This window comes from Megalops cyprinoides, chromosome 1 (genome assembly GCF_013368585.1).
Source record: "Megalops cyprinoides isolate fMegCyp1 chromosome 1, fMegCyp1.pri, whole genome shotgun sequence".
Taxonomy (NCBI): domain Eukaryota; kingdom Metazoa; phylum Chordata; class Actinopteri; order Elopiformes; family Megalopidae; genus Megalops; species Megalops cyprinoides.
Genome location: NC_050583.1, coordinates 71772265 through 71796098, shown reverse-complemented (window position 1 = coordinate 71796098; position 23834 = coordinate 71772265). Strand labels below are relative to the sequence as shown.

Below are 23834 nucleotides of genomic sequence, written 5' to 3'. Positions count from 1 at the left end.
GTCTCGCTGTTTTTTTGATCCGTCGTGTTCATCATTTTTGCTAACAAACTTGCCTGTACCGTGTTTTTGATATTGCATCGTTTATTGACTTCGATTGTGTGATCAGGGTCTCAGTTTTGGTTGCATTCGGTTGTTGCATTTTGGTTGCATTCGGTACTGTACAGCAAATTGTGTTCGTAGTTTACGTTTTAATAGCATGTCTTGAGTGCGTTAACGGAGTCTCTGTAAGGAGTGTATGTTGTGTGTATGAGTACAGTTGTGGATGTCTGTGTGTGGCATCTGTGTTTCTGTGATGTGCACGTTTACCATGCGAATAAAGATAAATGTGTTAAAATAATTTAGACTGATTGAGGTATGAATAAACTGCATATGTGCTGATTTAACGTACTGTAGTTGGCAAGATAAATGAGTAGAGCAGGTGAAGACGGACCTTCTTAATGGTAAGGTTGAGACTGTGGAGTAGTAGAGACCCCTCTGGGGCATTGGTCCCTGTCCCTTCCTGACCTTGAGGATCACACACATTTATCCAGGAAAAGGTACACTGCTTCATCTGGACAGCTATCTGGGGATCTTCAGGGGCCACTGTGTTTAAAGACACCACCAACAGGTTAAAGTATACACATCCATATCCACAAATACACACAAAAGGTTTACATCTGCTGGAGAATGGAACCACTGGGGCTAGTGTGGCAAACATACCCAGGCTATAGTAGGTGTTCAGGTCCTGGTCACACAGCCTCAAAAAACCTTGAATACGATCCATGGACACCATGGCTTCAATAATGCCATTCAAAACCCAGGGGAAATTGTTCAAAGGCAAGATGAGCATGCCCACAAGAGAAAGTGCTGTGAACACCTGTAACAGATTAAGAGATTAGTACTAATTTGGACCAATCAAACCATGATGATTAGAGGTTCTTATAAAATGCAGAAATCCAAAGAAAGTGGTTAGTATCCTAATCATTACAAGTCATCAAGTCACCACTACCGCTTCACAGCAATGGTTCATTACAGTAATGTCATTTCAGCAAAACCTAGGGTATGGCTAAATGACAGCAATCCTAAGGCATTCACCAAACAGAAAATATTCATTTTTTAAAAATCAATCAACATAATACAACTTATAAAATGGATAGTTGATGTAATGTCCTTCATTCTGACTGGTCAATTCAGCATTCCAGCCAATTGTATAATCACCGAATGATTGTTCCAGATAACTTAAGATAACTTAGAAATAACCTCATCTTGAATGCACCATAGCATTGAATGAAACCAGAATATAAATGCTACATTAACAAAGAATATATAATGCAAATTGTTCACTAGCTAATAAAAATGTTTCCCTACTGTTGTTTTGAAAATTAAGTAACTGCTATTATAACAATAAGGCACTTCAGGCCATGGTATATTGTGAATGTATAAAACAGATAATTCCAACCATACAATCTCATTGGTCAGTTTGGCAATCCACTACTCTGTACCAGCTGACTGGATGCCAAGCTATCAAGGCATGCTGTTCCCGGAACATGAAAAGGAGATGGGGGAGCCAATGGCCCCAACCCCCATACTAATTACAAAAAGTTTCATAGTTAAAAAATAAATATTCCATCTGTGCTGACTGCTTCATTTATGATATACATATGTTTTTCAATAAATTACTGCCAGTGAAGAGGTTTGCCATTACTTTTAATGTTTTGTATTTATCCAAATCAATTAAATCAATTAAATATAACCAGAATTCTTCTGTCTCTTTGAAAAAGGAAGATCCAAAAATTATCTGATGGGATTTGTAAAAATCATCTGCTGGGATCCTATGTGCTAAGCTGAAGGACGGAAAAGCTTACACTCAGCTTTGGAGTTTGTTAAATCACTAATATTATATCCAACTTGAACTGAACTACTGTTAAATTTTGTATCTAATGCTTTCAATGAAATATTCAATTCCATTACATTTTTTAGCCTATATTACAGTTCTACTGCAAGAACTTTATAATAGTGGACAGACACCTCATACTTGGGTAGGGGAGCTAAAGTACAATTTGAAGCAGGTCTTCAGTCTGCAAGGAAATATGGCCATGGAAATATTGCTTTTCTGCTGACTGCCATTGGAAGTTTGTTCTACTACATTGCGACCAGAGCAGACAATGAACATCATCAGGACATATAGCTACAAAGAAAAAGGGGGGAGAGAGGCAAGTATAATGAAGATGAAGAATAGACATGGCCTGACCAGTGTGTAGGTTTTGTTTTACACTTAGGGATTATGAACTTGTTGCTAAACAATCTCTGCCCAGGCTTCAACATTAAGGTTTTGCACAGGTATGGCATGCTTTTATAACATAAAGTATGTAAAAAAATTGCTGTTGTCATAAGTTTCATCACCTGTGTGATGAAACTTAGTTTTTTTTTTACAGACTGTCGAAAGCTAAAGAAAAGAGACGCAAATATATTAACCTTTATTTATTCAGGTAAATCTCATTGAGACAAAGATCTCATTTTCAAGAGAGACCTGAATTACATAAGATAAAAATAAAACAAAATAAAAACAATCATGGAAAAGTAATCTCAACAGAATTTACAGTATGATTAATTAACAAAAGACAATAGAAGAATGCAATATTGCAATAAACATTGTTCTCAGGCCTGAGACCCCCTGTGAGCAAGCCTACGGCAACAGTGGCAAGGAAAAACTCCCTAATAACAGGGAGAAACCTTGAACAGAACCTGGCTCAGAGGGGGAGCCCATCTGCTTCTGGCCAACACTGGGCAGACAGAATTTAGAGAGAAAACTTAAGTGTAGTTTAAGACATTTAAGATTGATACACAGATTGCATTCTGTTTTGAGAAGATTTAAAATCTTGCTTCTAAATTGTTGATAACTCATGAGACTATCCATTTTTAAAGTGCTCTGTAGCTTATTCCATGTGAATGGAGTGTACAATCTAAATGCGGTCTTTCCAAATTCAGAATTCACTTTAGGTACATGGAGTGTGAGCCAGTTATGTGTCCGAGTTTGGTAAGTCCCTACTGATCTGTCCAGAAGAGATGTAATATAGGACGGTAATTTGCCAATAAGGGCTTTGTAAATAAATAAATACCAGTGCCTATCACATCTCTCTGAAAGAGAGGACCAACCAACCTTCTCATACAGAATGCAATGATGGGTGCCATAAACATCACCAGTAATAAAGCGAAGGGCAGAATGATAAACTGAGTTCAGAGGTTTGAGGACAGAAGAAGATGCATTCCTATAAATCACATCCCCATAATCTAAAACTGACATGAATACTGCTTCAATAATCCTTTTTCTACAAAACAGAGGGAAGCTGGCTCTATTTCTATAAAAGAACCCAATCTTCTGTCGTAGTTTTGTCACAAGATTGTCTAGATCAGGGGTGTCAAACATACGGCCCGCGGGCCACATCCGGCCCTCACAAAGATTCAAAACGGCCCGCACATCAACCAGAGGATGTAATACAGGCCCTACTATTTGCGTCAACTCTTTACCATTACCACAAAACGTAATTCGTCATCCATCCACTAGGTGGCAACAACCTATTTCAACTGAACAGCTAGTCATCTTTCATGACTAAAGAAAGATCGCGATCTAGCTATTTGCTGGCAAGAAAATGTTGTCAAAGATAAGAAAAGTTGATAAAGAGTGTCGGGCCTTTCAGGAAAAATGGACAAACGCCCACCTCTTTTGGGAGGTTAAAAGTAAGTGTATCTGTTTAGTTTGCTCACAGCAAGTAGCTGTTCCAAAGGAGTATAATATTAGATGGCATTACCAGACCACTCACGCTGAGAAGTATGATCGCTACACCGGCCAGTTGCGGGACGAGAAAGTGAAGGAGTTGGTGGCTACCTTACAGAAGCAGCAATCAGTATTCACAAGAGGCCATGAAACAGGTGAGGCTGCTGTAAAGGCCAGCTATCTGGTAGCCAATGACATCGCACAGGCATCAAAGCCATATTCTGAGGAAGAGTTTGTAAAAAACTGGTTAAAGCAGCTGAACTTGTGTGTCCAGACAAATGACAGGCTTTCGTCAACATTAGCCTCTTCAGAAACACTGCAGCAGCATGGATTGAGGACATCGCTGGACAGCTGACACAAAAGCTCATTCAACAAGTTCAGGGATTTGTTGCTTTTTCCATCGCAATTGACCAAAGTACAGATATAACGGATGTGGCACACCTGGCGATTTTTATCAGAGGTGTTGACTCTACTTGTAACATCACAGAAGAATTCGTAGAACTGGCATCCATGACTGACACTACTATGGCTAGCGACATCTTCAGTAGTCTCACTGCATAATTGGATAAATTGGGAGTGGACTGGGCCCGTGCCGTAAGTATGGCGTCAGATTTATTGTCAAAAGTCGCGAGCGCAGAAAATATTCTCGTGAGCGTATAAAACGTTCTTGCGAGCGCACGAAACATGCTGCGAGCGTATAAAACATTCTCGCGCACAAAGCAGCCACCACGCGCGAGAGAATTTCTGCTTGGCGCTGGCCAAGCGAGCATGTTTTCTGCACTCGCGACTTTTGACATAAATCTGACGCCATACGTAAGTCTTGCGACTGATGGCGCACCATCAATGATCGGTGTGAAAGCTGGAGTTGTGGCCAGACTTCGAGAGGAAGTGCAGCAGTGTGGAGGGGGTGAGTTTTGGAATTTTCATTGTATACTCCACAGAGAGGCACTCTGTTGTAAAACACTGAAAATGGACAATGTCATGGCTGTTGTCATCAGAACTGTCAACTTCATTCGAGCCAAAGGGCTCAATCACCGCCAATCTGTAATATTTCTCTGTTAAAAGATATGAAACAAAAAAGTTGGAAATGTATTGAAATGGAATCAAATAAAATAAATGGGAAATTAGCCTAGTAGTTGTTTTACTGATTCCCAATGAAACAGTTCAAACTGTCTTGAAAAAACGAATCGTACTGCCATGCAGATTACATGGTTGCCCTTTTTGAATGGATGGTCAACGATTATTTGGCCCTCGATGACCTAGAAATTTAGTGATGTGGCCCTCAGTGAAAATGAGTTTGACATCCCTGGTCTAGATGATATTTAAATGTAAGCTTTTCATCTAGCCAGATGCCAAGATATTTATATTCTGCGACTCTCTCAATTCTGGAACCATCTACAGTGGAAATATATAGGTTACCATTGTCTATATTACTGGCTCTAGAAAACAACATAAACTTTGTTTTATGTGCATTCAAAACTAATTTTAGATCCATAAGCACATCTTGCAGAGCATTAAAGGAATTTTGCAGGTTCGTAACAGCTGCTTGAAGAGTCAGCAAGACAATAAACAATATTGTCATCCACATAAAGGTGGACATGATAGTCAGTTAAGGATGAAGTAATGTCATTAATATAGATAGAGAATCAAATTGGACCCAATATGGAGCCTTGTGGCACACCTTTCGTTATTGGCAAAAACTCAGATTGGACATTCCCCATTTTTACACATTGATGTCTCCCCGATAAGTAATTCTGAAACCATCCACAAGCTTTAGAGTCAAAACCAGTGCTATGTAATCTTTGTAATTATAGTGAGTGATCGTCTGTGTCGAATGCTTACAACAGATCAACGAAAAGAGCAGCACAGTGTTTTCTCCTATCTATGCCAGACACAGTATCATTCACAACCAAGGTAGTAGCTGTGATGGTGCTATGCTGAGCCCTGAAACCAGATTGGTACGGGTTTAGGACTGCGTACCTAGAAAGAAATTCCTTTAATTGATTATTTACCAAAGATTCTAGGATTTTGGCCAACTCAGTTTGGAAATAGGTTGATAATTGTTGACATTACTTCTATCTTCTCCCTTATACAATGGAAAAACATGAGCAGATTTCCATACACTAGGAACTATACCAGAAGAAACAGAAAGGTTAAAAATATATGTTAATTGCTCTGTAATTAATGGAGAGGACAGTCGAAGAAAGAAAGGATCTAATTTGTCCTCTCCAGTTGACTTCCTGGGATCAATTTTTGGAGTGCATCAGAGACGACACCAGAAGAAAGGGGATGTAGGGTAAACTGAGGAGCATGAAACTCAAAATGCATATGGTCATCATTAATATGAGTGGGCCCTTTATGCTCGTTCTCGAAAAGATGGCCAGCTGCAGCAAAATGTTTGTTGAAAACTGAGCAAATCTCCTTATTCCCAGATAGCAGACAGTCATCTGATTTAATATGCAAAGGTAGGGAACTAGTATTTTTGTTTGTAGCAATGTTCACAGCCTTCCAAAATTTAGCTGGATTTGTATAAGAACTAGAAATTAAATTTACATAATAATCAGATTTTGCTTTCCTCACAGAGGAAGTGCACTTATTTCTAAGTTGCTTAAAATTGAGCCAGTGAGATGGGTCCCCAGTACATCTAACGAGAACCCAGGCTTTGTTCTTTGATTTAAAAATATGTGATAGTTCAGATGTAAACCATGGACTAGATATATCTTTTACTCTAAGCTTCTTGACTGGGGCATGTTTATTAACAACTGAAAGGAATGAGTTTGTGAAATGGCCCAATGCCAGTTCTATATCCAATATTTTAGATGTGTCATGAATATCACTATGATATAGGTCATTTAAAAAAGCTTGTTCATTAAAATTTCTAAAATTCTGGAGCCAATGATGCAAGCTGAAGAGGCGACTGAAGCGTTCAGGCCAGGTAAAACACAACTTTTACCCAGGTTCTCTATAGTTGAGGTTAAACACTCGAACTCAGCGTGAAGTTTCATTGATTGTCTGGACATGACGTCGTTTGTTCCTACATGTACAATCACGGTGTGGACAGAGGGGTGAAGATCAACAAGCAATGGAATCAGTTCGATAAAATCCGTACTTTACCACCAGAAAGACTTTAGGTCATGGCACCGGGGAGACTGACGAATCTGACGATGGAGTCACCCACGCACAGAATCTCAGGATCGCTTCAATTCGCAAAAACAACTGGAATCCAGGCACCGAAACGTGTAGTTTACAGCTTTCCAAATAAAAGTTGTAATAAAATAAAAATATTTGTACAAACCTGTCCACATAGAACCAGAATATCCATTAGTGTCCTTGTCACTTAAATTTCGACAACAAATCCCGCCTTGAAGCTTTTGCGGACATTCTAAAACGCTTCACGTGGCTTAATGTTCCAAAACAGCGATCAATGATGTCCAAAAAAAGCAAAACTAAAATCCAAGGAATATGGTAGCTAGGCTGACGTTGCGTTAAGCGCTGTCCTCTCAGTTTTGCTTTTTTGTTAGTTGATCACTGTCTGGAAAATTAAGCTACGAAGCGTTTTCCTTATAATGGTCAATGGTGAGTTTAGCTTTTTTTATTAGGAGATAGTGTTTATGACATGTGAGATGTCAGACAAATTTGTTGATCATTGATCGCTGTTTTGGGACATTAAGCCACGTTAAGCTTTTTCCTTATATGGGGCGTCAATGGAGAGAAAAGCGCTTAACGTGAGATAACGACCATACTACTAGGGTTTCGGTTTTGATTTTTTGACAGGAGGAAGTGTTCCTGACAAGAGATGTGCGAGAGAAATTTGTTGATCATTGATCGCAGTTTTGGAACATTATGCCACGATAAACGTTTTAGAATGTCCCGGATTTTGTAGGCTATGCCTTCAGGCTTTGCTATGTGTATTTCTCCGGCGTCGAAATCAGGTAGGCTACATTTAAATGTCAGGAAACCCGTCAATGCATAACCTCTATTACAGGCTGTATGGAAATGCAAGACAGATCCAAGGGGAAACTTACGGAGACGGAAGGGCGGAACGGAGAGAGATGCGGATTACGATGAGGTGTGCCATTTCTCGTGGACCATTTTTAAATACTGCGGCTCCGTCAGCAGTGACGGCGATGGGAAAACAAGACAGCCGGCGATCGCCTAGTTCCTACTTTGAGACTCGAACAGAGGGCGCAATTTTTCTGTTTGTACACTTACACAAGGATACTGGAATATCGAATACTATATTATATTATTATTATTATATTATAATAGCGAATTAAGTTTTCTGTAACTTTATTGTGGGACCTTGCTGCGTTGTGTGCGTTGTGGTCACAAAAGCTACAAGAGACAGAGACAAAGCGACCAGCAACCACTCATTTTCAATCAGAGTGGGCGTTTTACAGCGACAAGAGACAAGTGGTCGTTATGCTGTCAGATAGGCGGGGCCAAAATAGACAAGAAGTCTACTTTATGCAAATGTTGAGCGATGCGACACAGCGACTGCCAATCTGAATGAAGGCAAAGTGACGTATATTCGATGGTTGCTCAACGCGAAAAAATAATCCAAGATGGCGGAATACGGTCTCAGACAGCTGCATTTCTGTATACATCTAATATGTTTGGCATTTTTTCTCTTTCATTTTGTTAAAGTTAGCAAGAAATAAACACCTTTAAATGCAAAAACCGTGTTTTTGTAACCAGATAATACCTCTGTGGTGATTTACTGCGATCGATCTCCCTGCCAACCATCGATACAGGAGCGTGTCCATCACGTTTGTAACCAGGTAACTACGAGCTAGGCACGCCCGGGAACGCCCATCAAGCGACAAACGCCAAGTAAATGTCGTCATTTGTAGCTAGTGTGACCGAGAGGTTACGTGGGTCGGTGAGCGAGTGGGGTGCCTACTGCTCGGTGAGTGAACCGAGGTTCTTACTGCTCGCTGCCAACCCCTTACAGCCAGCGTCGTTGCCAGTTGAGCTAAAGGCAAATTGCCCTTAGCCTGTCGGCAACAACGCTACTTAACCAGGTCTCGGGGGAGTGACGTAGCAGCTGCAACCACTCGGCTACCCGCTACCTAAGGCTTTACGCAGGACTCACGAGCTAATCACTTCAGCTCTGCTACATCTGCTCATTCAAAATCAATATCGCGGCGAGAAACATAGCTAGAGGTCGGTCGAAACCATTACGCCCTCAGAATGACTTTTTATTATTTTTTGCGGCAATCAAAACACACAAACAAACTTTATTCACAATATTAAACTCAGGCAGATTGGGCCCAAGGTGGGCCCCTTTGTTACTGGGCAGAACGGTGGGCTCGGGGACCTGTGTCCTTGGAGTTATTTTCTTCTTCTTCTTCAAAAAAAATACATCTACAAAAAAATACTTCCTCCTCCCTGTTTATAAGACATCAGCTCATAAATGGTTTCTCCTGCCATGGCCTACAAATACAAACATGGTACAAGTCCACCATTTCAGAGAGAAAGCATTAGTTACCATAGCTAGCTGGCTGAATAACTAACAGGCAAGCTAGTTAGCTAAGATAAGCTTGCCAAGTGTTAGCTAACATGCAGAAAGCCAATTTAGCCTACTGGTATGTAATGTTATGTAATGGAAATGGAGGTTGCTAGGAAGAGATACATTTTCTAGGTAGACAGTTATTGTTTCAGAAACATATTGCTAGCAATTTTATGTGTTGTAAACATACAGCTGTAAGACTGAAGTTGACACCAGCGCTAATTTACTGAAAGATGATAAATGTAACTACATCATTAGTTATTGCATTGGGTGCTGCCTAAGTGAGCACAGTCTTTCAGCCCAGTCTCTGGCTGTACATGAATCCAAGTCACTTACGTGTTTCTCGCTGAAAGCCATCTTATACAATATTACTCACCTTGCTAGCTAGCTATAACACACAGCTAGCTAGCTGGTTATTTTTCAGCTGCACAGATATATAAATTAGCCAGCTGAGACTAAGTTACCTATAATAAGGAACTAGTTATAAAACTAAGCTAGGCAGTTCATTACACATTTAACTTTTATCAGGTTGATCGTCCTCAACGTATAAGTAGTTGTAGATAGTAGCTGCAGATGAAGTTGTAGATATAGACACAATGGAAGATGTCACTGCTGTTTTGTCATTTTAATAAAACTCCCAATTTGCAACCCAGCGAGTGAGAAACACTGGAGAATTTTCTGGCAAGAAGGGACCAAGAAGGTAACCTGTAGAGGCATTTCACTTACTTCATCCACCTGGACTGGCAGTTTTATTAGGATTAACACCCTTCAGACTTGCTCTACAGTGTCATCAGTGTCTGCTAATTCTCAAGCCATTCAACAGAAAAATACATCAAGACGAGCTAAAAATGTTCAGTACCCTTGCCTGAAAAGTCCTGCACCCAGCTGCATAATAATCTGTTGTTTTCTTAACTCCTATCCCAATTTCTCATCCTTACTTACTGTGGAGCTGCAGTTAAAGCTGCTCTTTATATACAGATTCAACCTCTTAAGGTGTTTCTGAAGAATTCCCAAGGACTCTCTGTCACCACTCTGAAATGCCTGTTTCTACTAAGTTAAGGCCTCTTTTGCTTTCCTTTGTCACCCAGGGCTCATTATTAAGGCACCTAAAGCTTTTCCTGCATATTCTTCTCTGTGTGTTCCATAGCAGTGCTACCCCAGTGCTACTCCCCCTTATGATGTTTATCAGACCCAACATGTCTACATCCAAAACATTAAGCACTCAGCAATACAAGGTATAAACTTATATATACAGTGGATGGCAAACGGCATGGTCATGTGCCCTAACATCAACCAAACATCATATTAGCCATAACACATCACCCACTTTCAAAAACCACTTACCTTAGCTGCAGTGAGTTCGTGACCCAGAAGGACATATGTGATAATGGTGAGGATGGAGATAACCACAGGTAGTGCTGCCCAAGTGTAGACACACACAGCATCTAGGTACTTGATAGTCTTGAGATGGCTGAGTTCCTGCTTCCTGCAGTCAGTGATCTTCTGGGCAAAATGCGGCTCCCAAGTGTAGAACTTGATAACCCGCATCCCATACAGCATCTCTGCCATAAGCTAGAGGGTTAAAGGCAAAGTTGTGCTCTTTAACCAAAGTGCATTTACATCTGACATAAAAAGTCTCTGGACATATCGAGTATTATATGATATTATATTAATGGTGCAAGTCCTGCACCCCAGCTGCATATCGAGTATTAATGTTAAGTATATGACAGCAGATGGCGACTGCACAGAGTGTACTTCCATTTAAAATTAATTCCATTACTTCCTTGCATTTTCACACTTGATGACTGCTATATTTTCAAAGTCCTTGCTAAAGGTAGACATTCATTTGTTTATTCAGACACAATCCATGGCATAATTTCATAGCTATTAGTCTGAAAACTCATCTCGTTTATATATTTTTTTTATAAATAAAGCAGAAAGCTTTTGTTTTGGTTAATACTCAGAAGGTAAATGGATTCTTACTTTGACACGGGTATCCTTATGCTTGAGCAGTTGCTTGTTGTTCTCCATGATACATGTGGCGATCAGCTTATTGAGTGGCACTAGCAACAATGCTAGGCCAAGTCCACCCAGGAAGGCCACACCCACCTGCATGTAGAGCAGGTAGAGGGTGATGGCAAACTGAAGGGGCAGGTTCCATATGTCATGGAAACTGTTGAAAAAATTGACCAGCCGATCGGTGTCTGTGCTCATGAAGTTGACCACCTCACCCACAGTGAAACTTGACAATGTTGTGCTGTTGACCCGCAGTGCCTTGCGATAAATGGCCGAGATGATGGCTGCTCGTACAGAGAGACACACCTTGGAGACTTCAAAGGAGAAGATGTTGCGCAGGATGGCTGAAAGGAAGGTACTCACAAAAAGGCCTACACAACACCAAAGCCCCTGACTAACAGGTGCCTGCCCCATCTCCATGAAGCTGACAAGGCTGTTGAGGAGTAATGGCCCAGCAAAGCCAAGCATATTTCCTGCCAACTTCAGCATCCCGAGCAGGTAAAACCTTACCCCAAAAGCCCTGTGCAGCACGTAAAGGAGCCTGACCTCAGCCCTCTGGGACGGGCTTGTCCCTAAATCGTTTAGATGTTCCTGTGAATCAGACAGGCTCCATGTGCCACTGTTAATGCTCCTTCCAGCTTGTGTCAATCTGTTTCTTCTCTGCTCTTCCTCCTCTTCATGCTCTATGCCCTCCTGCAAGCAGCGGTCAAAATGCTCCCATATAGCTCTGGTGCGGAGCTTATGGGGTAAAAGGTAGATATCTGAAGGCCTCTCCAGCTCCCTGCACTGGCCACGCTTCATCAGGGGGTTCATCCATAAGTAGAAGACACGGGATACCCAGTTGCAACCATCCTCACCAACAATTTGCACATCCTGATCCAAGTGAGAATCATTTGGAATTAAGGTGGACCAGTCAGAGCCATTGATAGTGAGGGATTCTGCTTGCTCATCAATGCATGGGAAAGAAAATGCCAGCAGGTAGACCAAGAGAAGGAGGAGCTGGGTGGCAACCACAGCCAGACGTGCAACCCTTAGAGGCTGACAGAGTTCCAGATAGGTGGCATCTTTGCAGTAGGCAACCAGGGTAATGATGAGGCTTGGAGCTGGCAGGATAGCCAGTCCTAGCATGATAGATGGGCCCCTGGTCACTCTGTAGTCAGACTTCTGCAGGACTGCTAGTGCCCCAAAATGGACAAACCAGGCCAAGATGCCACATCCGTCAGCCAATATATCCGCATACTTAATAGGGTGGTTTAGGACAACTGCTATGACCATGTCTATGACAAAAAGCAGGGCCATCAGTAATGCCATAGCCATTCTACACCCCCAGCCACATGAGGAAGAGATGGTGAGGTCACTGTATCTGTATCAAGAAAGTGAGAGGAAAAGCAACATATTTCCACACTTACATTATGGGAGTCTACTGCAATGTGGTGTGGTCTACCACATGTGCAGTAATTCTTGGACTGGTATATAGAAATAAATTTATTACATAATGAGCAGGCACCAAATACTTTTGCTGAAATTAAATGCCTTAACATGTTTCAAATGAATGACCATATCAACCAAAGTAGTCATGGTATTACCACAGTGAAAGCATGAAAAGTCAAGCAGACTCTAACTTACCTTGGTGCGCTCAGGTAACATGCACTGCAGATAGCAAGGATACAATGGGGGAAGGAGCTGAGGATCAGCTGGTTAAAACAGGGGCTGACGGTGCCATTTTGCCACACTGGAAAGGGATCCAGACGGTCCGTGTAACAGAGTTCTGCCAGTAAATCAGCCATCTCTGAAATGTAATAACCTCCTACAGGGAGAATCAGTAGACATACCAATTAATTCCATGTACAAGTCAACAATGAAACATGAAATGTGGACAGGAAGAACTTAATAACAGAATGCTAGCGCAGAATTCAAACGGGCACAAAACATAGGCCAAATTCTCTCATGTGTAAAAGAGAAATATTTCTTTCATGAAGTGTACTGTGAGGTTGTGAGGTGCATGCACTGCACTGCAAGTATTCACCAAACAAAAACAGACATTATACAGTGAAAACTTTACTGTGAGTGCAAACTGTATTGTGAGAAAATGAGATTTTGCAAATATTCAAAGCAAAATTTCATATTAGTGGTAAATTTGAGTCTTTTCTATCTTAAAATGTCACAAATAGTTTGAAAGCAAACAGTAACTTGCAAAAACATTTGATGTTCTCTGCATAAACAAGTGTGGCAGCTGGGCTAGTTTAAGCATTTTAGTATTACAACATACAATGCAGTGGCTAAGAAGCCCTCTGTGACAAATACTAACAAAATCAAAACCTATAAGACTTACTTTTTCAACTTTTTGCCACATTGTTTTAACCAAGCAACACTGATGATCATTGATCACCATGACTGATTATTAATCTATTCTTCTGTTTGATAAAGTCTTCTGACCACAATAGGTACAATTTTTAATTGGTACTTATAAGAGCTCAAACTGCATAAATTTGTCATGTTGATGGCAAAGTATTCTTTTATGCAATGTAACAATGCTGAGGTGTTGAGCAGGGCTCTTCCCCAGATAAGGACACAACCAATCAGTAGTAAAACAGTGGTAAAAACTTTATTTATTCTTTATTCGGATCCACATTAGCTGCCACTAAGGTAGCAGCTACTCTCCCTGGGGTCCACACACAACAAAACATAACTCATATAAAGAAGACATATAACAAATGTAACAAGTCTCAAAAAATATATTCAAAACAAGTAAAAATCAATTAAAAAACTAAACATCACAACACATCAAATTGCATTCCATTGTGGTTGTTCAGGTTGGTTAGTTAATATTAGGGTTATTGTTAATGTGCTTTTAAAACTTGCCTTGCTGGGTGCTTCAATAATCATCCCTGGTAACTTGTTCCATTTAAAGGTATTAAAAAATGTGTTCCAGAAGAGAGATATTCAGAACCTTGGGCTGGTCACAGGCATCACTCCCCTTACAAACACACTCCTTTAAAGGGAAGCACAAAGAGCAGACCGTCAATTTAAACATGCGTGTACCAGAATTATGTTTCTTTTACATTACATTTTACATTTACATTTATTCATTTGGCAGATGCTTTTATCCAAAGCGACTTACAAGTGAGGCAGAGTACAACACAAGTGACAGCCATACATGGAGTCAGGTTATCAGAAGTGCTGCATGTCCCAGTTTCAATAGTTGGCCAGAGAAGGTACAAGCTCACAAGGACACAAGTTCATTAAACCATACATTTTTTTAATGGAAAACTGAATTTAGGACATAAATTGCTTTAGGTGGTAGTGATTCAGGTGATCAGGTGAGTGTGGAAGAGGTGTGCCTTTATGTTTCTTAAAAATAGTGAGGGGTTCAGCAGAACAGATGACACATGGAAGGTCATTCCACCATCAGGGGACAGCAACAGAGAAAGTTCTGGACAGTGATTTTGTGCCGCGATGTGAAGGGACCACCAGATGCCGTTCGGTAGCAGAGCGTAGTGGTTGGAAGAGAACATATTCTTGTAGCATAGCATTCAGGTAGACAGGTGCAGCTTTGTTGGTTGTTCTGAAAACAAGCAACAAGGCCTTGTACCTGATGCGGGCATCTACAGGGAGCCAGTGGAGCAAGACAAAGAGGCCCTGTTTGGCTGCTTGAAAACCAGATGCGCAGCCACATTTTGTATCAACAGTATTTTTCTAGCACACGTGACAAACCACCAATAACAAAATGCACCAGCATCTTGTCAGACACCCATTCCACGGGCTGCAGCATGAACTCTCTCCCCCCTTCCACAGACTGCAGTGAGAACCCTCTCAGAAGAAGCATTTCCTCAGATCCCACTATTGCCACTCTTCTCTTTTGTTTTCCCAACTAGTCTATAAATACAGAAACATGAAGATGTTTCTTGTTGTCAACATTTGGAATTGTCACTGATAGTTCACCAGAAGCTGCTGGGCCAATTGAAGGAGGAGTTGGAGTTGATGAAGGAGTATGGGGTGACTGAACCCTCTAAGAGTGAGTGCAGCAGTCCAGCACTTTTGGTTCCAAAGAAGGATGGCAGCTTGCGGTTCTGCATTGATTTTTGGTAGCTTAATTCTGTGTCAAAGTTTGATTCTTATCCAATGCCTCGTATTGACGACCTGATTGAAAAGTTAGGGAAGGCTCAATTCATTACCACCTTGGACCTGTGTCGAGGGTACTGGCAAGTGCCCTTAGCAGAAGGAAGCCTTTTGGATTACATGGGGCTCCTGCTACTTTCCAGAGGCTTATGGACCAGGTACTCCAGGGCACGGAGGAGTTTGCAGCAGCATATCTTGATGATATCATTGTATACAGCAGTAGTTGGGAAAAGCATCTAAAACATCTGATGCATGCGTTGCACAAGTTGGAAGCAGCAGGATTAACCATCCATCCCCAGAAGGTGGTGGTAGCCAAGGCCCAATATCTAGGCTATGTGCTAGGCCGTGGGGTTATCCGTCCCCAGGTGGAGAAGATGGAAGCAGTCCAGTGGTTCCCACAGCCCACTACGAAGAAGCAGGTGAGATCTTTCCTGGGTTGGGTGGTATAGGAGATTCATTCCAGGTTTCTCCAGCACTGTAGCACCACTGACAGACCTGACCCTGACAAACTGAATGTTGCAGCAGACTTCCTTTCCTGTTCTGCGGAGTTCCAAGCCCTGGAGGAGGGTTGTAAACTTGTGGAGGGGGATGTGTGAGGAAGCACGTTCTGCACTCCTCACGGAGCAGACGAGCCGGCGTGCTGCTGCTCCCTTTCAAGCACGCGCATGATTGTTATGCTTCTGTGGTATTAAATGCTAAAACAGTTGCGGTTGGGATGCGTTCCTGCTAGCAAACTTTGTCAGGTAACAGCAGTAGCAGAAATATGTGTATTTTTTTGGGGGAAATGTTAGCTGGAGTTATGCATTGTAAATGTTTTAAAAATAACCGAGTATGTTTAAACAGATCCATTCAGCTAGTGGAGTACATAGTTAAATGCTACAAGAGATCACTTAAACAGGTTATTTAAATGTAAGAAAAATGAAACAATGCATAAAGTACAACATTGGGTTTTTAAAATTATTTATTTTACTGTTTGCAGAGAAGCTGTGGAATGGGGGCCGCCATCTTGTTTTTAAAGGCGTGCTCATTCCACGGCTGTCTTAAAGGGGTAAGCCACTACCATGCAGACGTTGGTAGGGGAGGAATTAAATGTATATGCTCACATATTGTGAGATATTCAGAATATGGGTTATATTACCAGATTGCAGTGTGAATGGATAAAAGGTTTGAACTGTTTTAAATTTGTATGTTTTATGAGAATGTGCACATGTAAAAAAAAAAAAGTTTTTCTTTTTTTCAATTTTTTTTTTCTTTCAGTTATTCTTTTCATTCAGCTAAGGGAGGGGCTTCGCCTATATGAATGAGGGGGTGATGATTTCAGAGAGCTACCCTAGGGTGAGCAGCGCCTGGCACCCTGCTCTGCTGTTTTAAGCGCTTTATGTATTTTTTGTTGGGGAAATTTTCTGTTGTCGGTCTTTCCCCTAATTTAACCTACAGTCAAGTTTAAGTTTAGTTTATGTGTGTTTTATGTTTTGTTTTGTTGAGTTTGTTTCATTACTGTTCAACTCAGTTGCACATAGGTATAGGTTAAAGAATGGTAAAGAATACCATTTCTTTTTTTGCCACCTCCACCATACAGAGGCTAGGCCTTCTTCTAACAGAGCCTGAATGAACTTCACCCATAGGCATAGGTTTCATTTCAGCATTGGGGAGGACACTGCCAATCCCCACATCGTGATAAGAAACTATCCAGGTCACTATACTCTAAATCAAAATTATAATTACAGAATTATCCATATGAAGCTTAACAGATGATGAAGATTAAGGCAAGGGTTTCTTTTCTCACTATATTCAAACTACATTAAAGGATACAATAAGACTGTACAACAATACTGTAGTAAAAGTTGTATCATTTAATACTTCACTAACATCACTCCCATGCACTGAACAGTTAGTCTTTACACAGAAGTCTATGTAGAGAAGTTAGTCTTTTAGCTACACTGAAGCTAGGTAGTCAGCTACCCAACTGAACAGTCAATTCTGACCGTTGACTGACAGCTCAGCTGGTCAGTCGAATAAATGTGGAAACAACTAACAAAAAAGCTTGTTTAGAATTAATCAAATTAGCATACCACTTGATTCAGACTTGGTCAGAAATAAAATTTTAAAAACAAAGAAAAAAAAAATATATTTCTTTATAGACGCAGCAATCACTTTTATTTGCACAGCAAGACTTTGTCATAAAAGTTGCATCCGGTCTGACAAGGGCACTGGTTTAACGGTCCATTTCAGCTCAACATGAATGTAGGCTTGGTGCCAGGAGGGGTGCGTTGCAGAAAAAGTCAAAAATACTATGTAGACATCAGGATATAAGGAAACAGCTGGAGGTGCACTGAGGTCTGTTTGGGGGTGCAATGCACCCCTAAGCACCCCCATAGTGCCGGGCCTGAATGGATGTAGCATGATCTTCTTAAAAATTAATGCATTGGATAATGTGTTTTGCCAAAAATTCATTTTAAAGCACACCTTTGAAATTTATATGGACATAAATATTTAATGCGCATAGAAAGCTTCCTATTAGTATAGATTTCTGATGAGTAAATGAAAGTGAGAAAAATAGGCATTTGTCATGTTTAGGAATGAAGCTTTTCAAATATTCAGTTGACATTTGTTAATTTATCCTGTTTCAGGCTTAGTTAGGTTAAGGTTCTGCATCATTAATGAAGCAGTAGCTTGTTCTCTGACTAGATAACCTACCTACTTGACCTTGCTAGCTATCTATCCAGCTAGCTACACCAACTAACCTTGCAGGATGTTATGACGAGGAAGCAAGGTCAGTCCCTTCTCTGAAAGAGTCCCTACAGGTCCAGATTCCTTTTCTCACCCAAACTGTTTGGTGAACTGAGTAAGTGAAGGCAGAGCACGTAAGAGTTTGCTACATGTTTCCCATTACCCATCATAAATGCAAAACTAGCAAACAACTCAGTAAGAAGCTAGTTATCATCTAGCTAAAGCTAGATTTCTCCTCACATCGACTTTATTAAAGAGTGATTTAGTCATTTATCTTACAAGCATGGCCACACTGTACATGACCTAGTGTTCAAGTGTGCCATGATACATTCATTTATCCAGCTAGGAAACTCTAACAGACCACTGACAGCCCATTTGATCTTTGCCGAACTCACCTCTCACCACAAACTCACCGTAATACAAATGGTTTCTGGTTGCTGATACAAGCGATTAGATTCATTTTGAGGACCTGTGCCATTAACAGTTAACTCCTTACAGTTAACTCCTTAGCTTTATAAAGTTACATACATTCAAGCGTTACCTGCCTCTTAGCGAGTTAAGTCAAGGAACCAGAGAGGGAAAGATGCACTGCATTTCAGACACAAATGTACAGTGCTGGCCAAAAGTATTGGCACCCCCGCAATTCTGTCAGATAATGCTCAATTTCTCCCAGAAAATGATTGCAATTACAAATGTTTTGGTAGTAATATCTTCATTTATTTTGCTTGCAATGAAAAAACACAAAAGACAATGAAAAAAAAATTAAATCAATTATCATTTTACACAAAACTCCAAAAATGGACCGGACAAAAGTATTGGCACCCTCAGCCTAATACTTGGTAGCACAACCTTTGGACAAAATAACTGCGAACAACCGCTTCCGGTATCCATCAATGAGTTTCTTACAATGCTCTGCTGGAATTTTAGACCATTCTTCTTTGGCAAACTGCTCCAGCTCCCTGAGATTTGAAGGGTGCCTTCTCCAAACTGCCATTTTCAGATCTCTCCACAAGTGTTCTATGGGATTCAGGTCTGGACTCATTGCTGGCCACTTTAGAAGTCTCCAGTGCTTTCCCTCAAACCATTTTCTAGTGCTTTTTGAAGTGTGCTTTGGGTCATTGTCCTGCTGGAAGACCCATGACCTCTGAGGGAGACCCAGCTTTCTCACACTGGGCCCTACATTACGCTGCAAAATTTGTTGGTAGTCTTCAGACTTCATAATGCCATGCACACGGTCAAGCAGTCCAGTGCCAGAGGCAGCAAAGCAACCCCAAAACATCAGGGAACCTCCGCCATGTTTGACTGTGGGGACCGTGTTCTTTTCTTTGAAGGCCTCGTTTTTTTTCCTGTAAACTCTATGTTGATGCCTTTTCCCAAAAAGCTCTACTTTTGTCTCATCTGACCAGAGAACATTCTTCCAAAATGTTTTTGGCTTTCTCAGGTAAGTTTTAGCAAACTCCAGCCTGGCTTTTTTATGTCTCTGGGTCAGAAGTGGAGTCTTCCTGAGTATCCTACCATAGAGTCCCTTTTCATTCAGACACCGACGGATAGTACGGGTTGACACTGTTGTACCCTCGGACTGCAGGACAGCTTGAACTTGTCTGGATGTTAGTCGAGGTTCTTTATCCACCATCCGCACAATCTTTCGCTGAAATCTCTCGTCAATTTTTCTTTTCCGTCCACATCTAGGGAGGTTAGCCACAGTGCCATGGGCTTTAAACCTATTGATGACACTGCGCACGGTAGACACAGGAACATTCAGGTCTTTGGAGATGGACTTGTAGCCTTGAGATTGCCCATGCTTCCTCACAATTTTGCTTCTCAAGTCCTCAGACAGTTCTTTGGTCTTCTTTCTTTTCTCCATACTCAATGTGGTACACACAAGGACACAGGACAGAGGTTGAGTCAACTTTAATCCATTTTAACTGGCTGCAAGTGTGATTTAGTGATTGCCACCACCTGTTATGTGTCACAGGTAAGTAACAGGTGCTGTTAATTACACAAATTAGAGAAGCATCACATGATTTTTCAAAGGGTGCCAATACTTTTGTCCGGCCCATTTTTGGAGTTTTGTGTAAATTGATACTTGATTTGACTTTTTTTTCTTTCTCTTTTGTGTTTTTTTATTGCAAGCAAAATAAATGAAGATATTACTACCAAAACATTTGTAATTGCAATCATTTTCTGGGAGAAATTGAGCATTATCTGCCAGAATTGCAGGGGTGCCAATACTTTTGGCCAGCACTGTAAGTATATATATATGAAAAAAATTAACTTCAGTTACTCTTGCACAAAATATCCATGTATTCAAGCACCCTCAATGACTCATGTCCAATTTCAATTTTAATCTTATTTTAAGATCTTGTCAGGACTGCAGCATCCTAGCTGGTTTGTTTTTGTTTTCCCCATCCATGTGCTCTTGTTTACCGTTTCCCTGTGTTCCAGCCCTGCCCCGCTCTCCGTCCTGTCTCCGCCCACCTGATTCCCTGATCGTCTCCACCTGCCTGCCCGCGCACCTGCATCCCATCTCCTCAGCAGCCCAGCCGTATATCTACCCTGCTTGTTTCCTGTCTTGTTGCGAGTTCATCTCAGTCTTCTGTTACGCTACTCGCCATTTGTTCCACTTCTGCCTGCCGGTTCTGTTGCCTTGCCTGTTTCCCTTGACTTCATTTTCTTGGATCTGCTTTTGGTTTTGATAGCTGTGTTTTTCTGGTTTTGGACCTTGCCTATTTTGACCACGTTTTTGGATTTCACTTTGGATTTAATAAACCCTTTGAGTTCCAGTCTTCCCTGTCTACGCCTGAGTCCCTGCCTGAGTTCTGACAGATCTATTTTTTTGTTTCACAAACTTTTGAGGATTTTCAAGGCCTGTGGGAACCCTGTATTCTATAATTTTTTTTTTTTTTTTTTTTTTTGCAAACATTTGAGCTACAAGCTAGGTACACATGATGGCTAGTTTGTTTTATTTATTTATTTTTTTAAATGCAAGCTCACTTAATACAATTGTATTCTGCTGACATTACAGCAGCTTGTTTCCTGTGATCATATACAGTGCCCTGCAAAAGTATGTTAATGGTAGAGTGGAATTTGATATTTTTGCCATTAACTTAAGCTGTTTGGATTTGAAATGAAAAGATGAATGTGAAATAAAAGAAGAAACGATCAACTTTTATTTAATGGTCTTCACATGCACATACATTTTACTATTTTAGAGAAATGGCTGTTTTTGTGTTGAGTGCCCCTATTTTCAGGTGTGCAAAAGTAAGTTAACAGATGACTGACAGGTGTAACTCGTTGCTAAGGTGTTTACTTTTGCATGGATTGTTCACACATAAATGGGCAGTGGGTGTCTAGCCTTGATTTCATCTGCTCATCTGTGGAGACAAATTTTGCATTTGGAGCAAAAAGGCATATACCAGCATGAAACCTAGAGAACTAACAATGGCAGAAAAACAGCTAATCTGCAAGATGAGAGAACAAAAAAGTCAATAAGAACCCTAACACTAGAAATGGCATAGTACAGCAGTTATCAAGTACAGCAGTTTGGAAAGTTCTGAAGAAAAAAAAAACTACAGGTGGACTTAAAATAAACACAGAGCAGGTTGCCCTTGGAAAACAATTGCAGCTGATGACAGAAAAATCCTGGGAGCTGTGAAGAAAAACCCTAAAACAACGGTCAATGACATCATTGCCAGTCTACAGAGTGCAGGTGTGAAAGAATCACAATCCACTGCTCGCAGAAGACTTTGACAGTAGAATTATAGAGGGTATACTGCACAATGCAAACCTCTTATCAGCAGCAAGAATCGAAAGGCTAGATTAGAATTTGCCAAAAAATAGAGATGAGCCAGAAGAGTTCTGGAACAACATTTTATGAACAGATGAGACCAAAATAAACCTTCACCAAAGTGATGGAAAGCCAAAAGTGTGGAGAAAGATAGGAACTGCCCATGATCCAAACCGTTCCACCTCATCTGTGAAACATGGAAGAGGCAATGTCATGGCCTGGGCATGTATGGCTGCTTCTGGAACTGGCTCACTCATATTTATTGATGATGTAACAGATGGCAGCAGCAGGATGAATTCAGAAGTGTACAGATGGATTTTGTCTGGCTATGTACAAAGCAATTCCTCCAATCTCATTGGCCAGCGCTTCATCCTGCAACAAGGCAATGACCCCAAACATACTGCCCGTGCAACCAAAGCTTTTATCAATGCAAAAAGTGGAAGGTTTTAGACTGGCCAAGTCAGTTACCATATCTAAATCCAATTGAGCATGCATTTTACTTGCTGAAGAGGAGGTTAACGACAGACAGCCCCAGTAACAAACATCAACTGAAAGCAGCTGCAGTGAAGGCCTAGAAAAGCATTTCCAAAGAAGATACCACACATTTGGTAATTTGGTCAGTGGGTCATAGACTTGATGCATTCATTGCATCAAAGGGCTATGCAAACAAATATTAGACCTTATCACTTTGATTTGTTTTGAAATTCATCTGTTAGCTTACTTTTGCACATGAAAAAAGGGGACTCAACATTAAAATGGCTCTTTCTATAAAATGATAAAACGTATGTGCATGTAAATAGCATGAAGTAAAAGCTAAAAGCTAGTCTCTACTTTGGTCTCATAGTCATTTTTTGATCTCAAATGCCAATGCCTAAAGTAGCAAAAATATCAAATTCCACTCTACCCAAATATTTTTGGAGGGCACTGTATAAAGACAGATATGTAGAATGCAATTTATTTATAAGATTGAAGCAGGTTTCAATAATAAAAGATAGAAATGACAGAAAAGAGAAATTGCTCAATAACTGAGTCTGATACAGTCAAACACCTGTATATATAAGATCCCACTATTCATTATGCATGTCAGACCAAAAACCAAGCCATGAGGTCAAAAGAACATTATGGAGACCTCTGCAAACAAACTGTGTTGAGGCATAGATCTGGGCAAGAGTATAAAACCATTTTACCACTTGAATGTTCCCAGGAGCATAGTGGGCTCTTCCTAGAGCTGGCCGCCCAGCCAAACTCATTAATTGGGCAATAAGAGAGGTGACCATGGCCCTAATGGCCACTGCAACAGAGCTTCAGAAGTCCTCTGCAGAGATAGGACAACCTGCCTGAAGTACAACCATCTCAGAGTTACTTCATCAATCCGGACTTTATGGTAGAGTGGCTAGATGAAAGCCACTCCTGACTAAAAGGCATATGACGGCCCATCTGGAGTTTACAAAATGGCACTTAAAGGACTCTGAGGGCATGAGGAAAAAGATTCTCTTGTCTGATGAGGCAAAAACTGAACTCTTTGGGCTGAACTCCAAGCGCTACATGTGGTGAAAACCATGTACTGTTCATCACAGGGCTAATACTACCCCTACAGTGAAGCGTGGTGGCAGTATTGCGCTATTGGGGGTGCTTCTCAGCAGAAGGGATGGGAAGACTGGTCAGAATTGAGGGAAGGATGAATGCAACCACACACAGAGAGGTTCTTGAAGAAAACCTACTCCAGAGTGCACACAACCTCAGGCGAAAGTAAAGTTTCACCTTTCAGTACAACAACGACCTGAAACATACAGCCAAGACAAATGCTGGAGTGGCTTCAGGAGAAGTATCTGAATGTCCTTGAGTTGCCCAGCCAAAGTCCAGACTTGAGCCCAATAGAACATCTGTGCAGAGACCTGAAGATGGCAGTTCACAGA

At 40.9% G+C, this 23834-nt stretch overlaps 1 protein-coding gene across 3 annotated transcripts in view; it reads right to left on the bottom strand.

Annotated features, from left to right (window-relative positions):
* The window catches only part of abcc10 (ATP-binding cassette, sub-family C (CFTR/MRP), member 10), a 72638-nt gene that overhangs the window by 32223 nt on the left and 16581 nt on the right, over positions 1-23834 (bottom strand). For 2 of the 3 annotated variants that reach the window (XM_036532975.1, XM_036534547.1), the window contains exons 2-7: positions 14145-14274; positions 12909-13089; positions 11250-12645; positions 10611-10838; positions 700-856; positions 431-582 (exon numbers count right to left, since the gene is read on the bottom strand). In XM_036532975.1, coding sequence (XP_036388868.1) covers positions 431-582; positions 700-856; positions 10611-10838; positions 11250-12645; positions 12909-13069 — 2094 coding nt within the window. In that variant the 5' untranslated portion in view covers positions 13070-13089; positions 14145-14274. Of the gene's footprint in view, positions 1-430; positions 583-699; positions 857-10610; positions 10839-11249; positions 12646-12908; positions 13090-14144; positions 14275-23834 lie in introns of those variants that run through there. The other variant, XM_036533805.1, reaches the window with a different exon arrangement.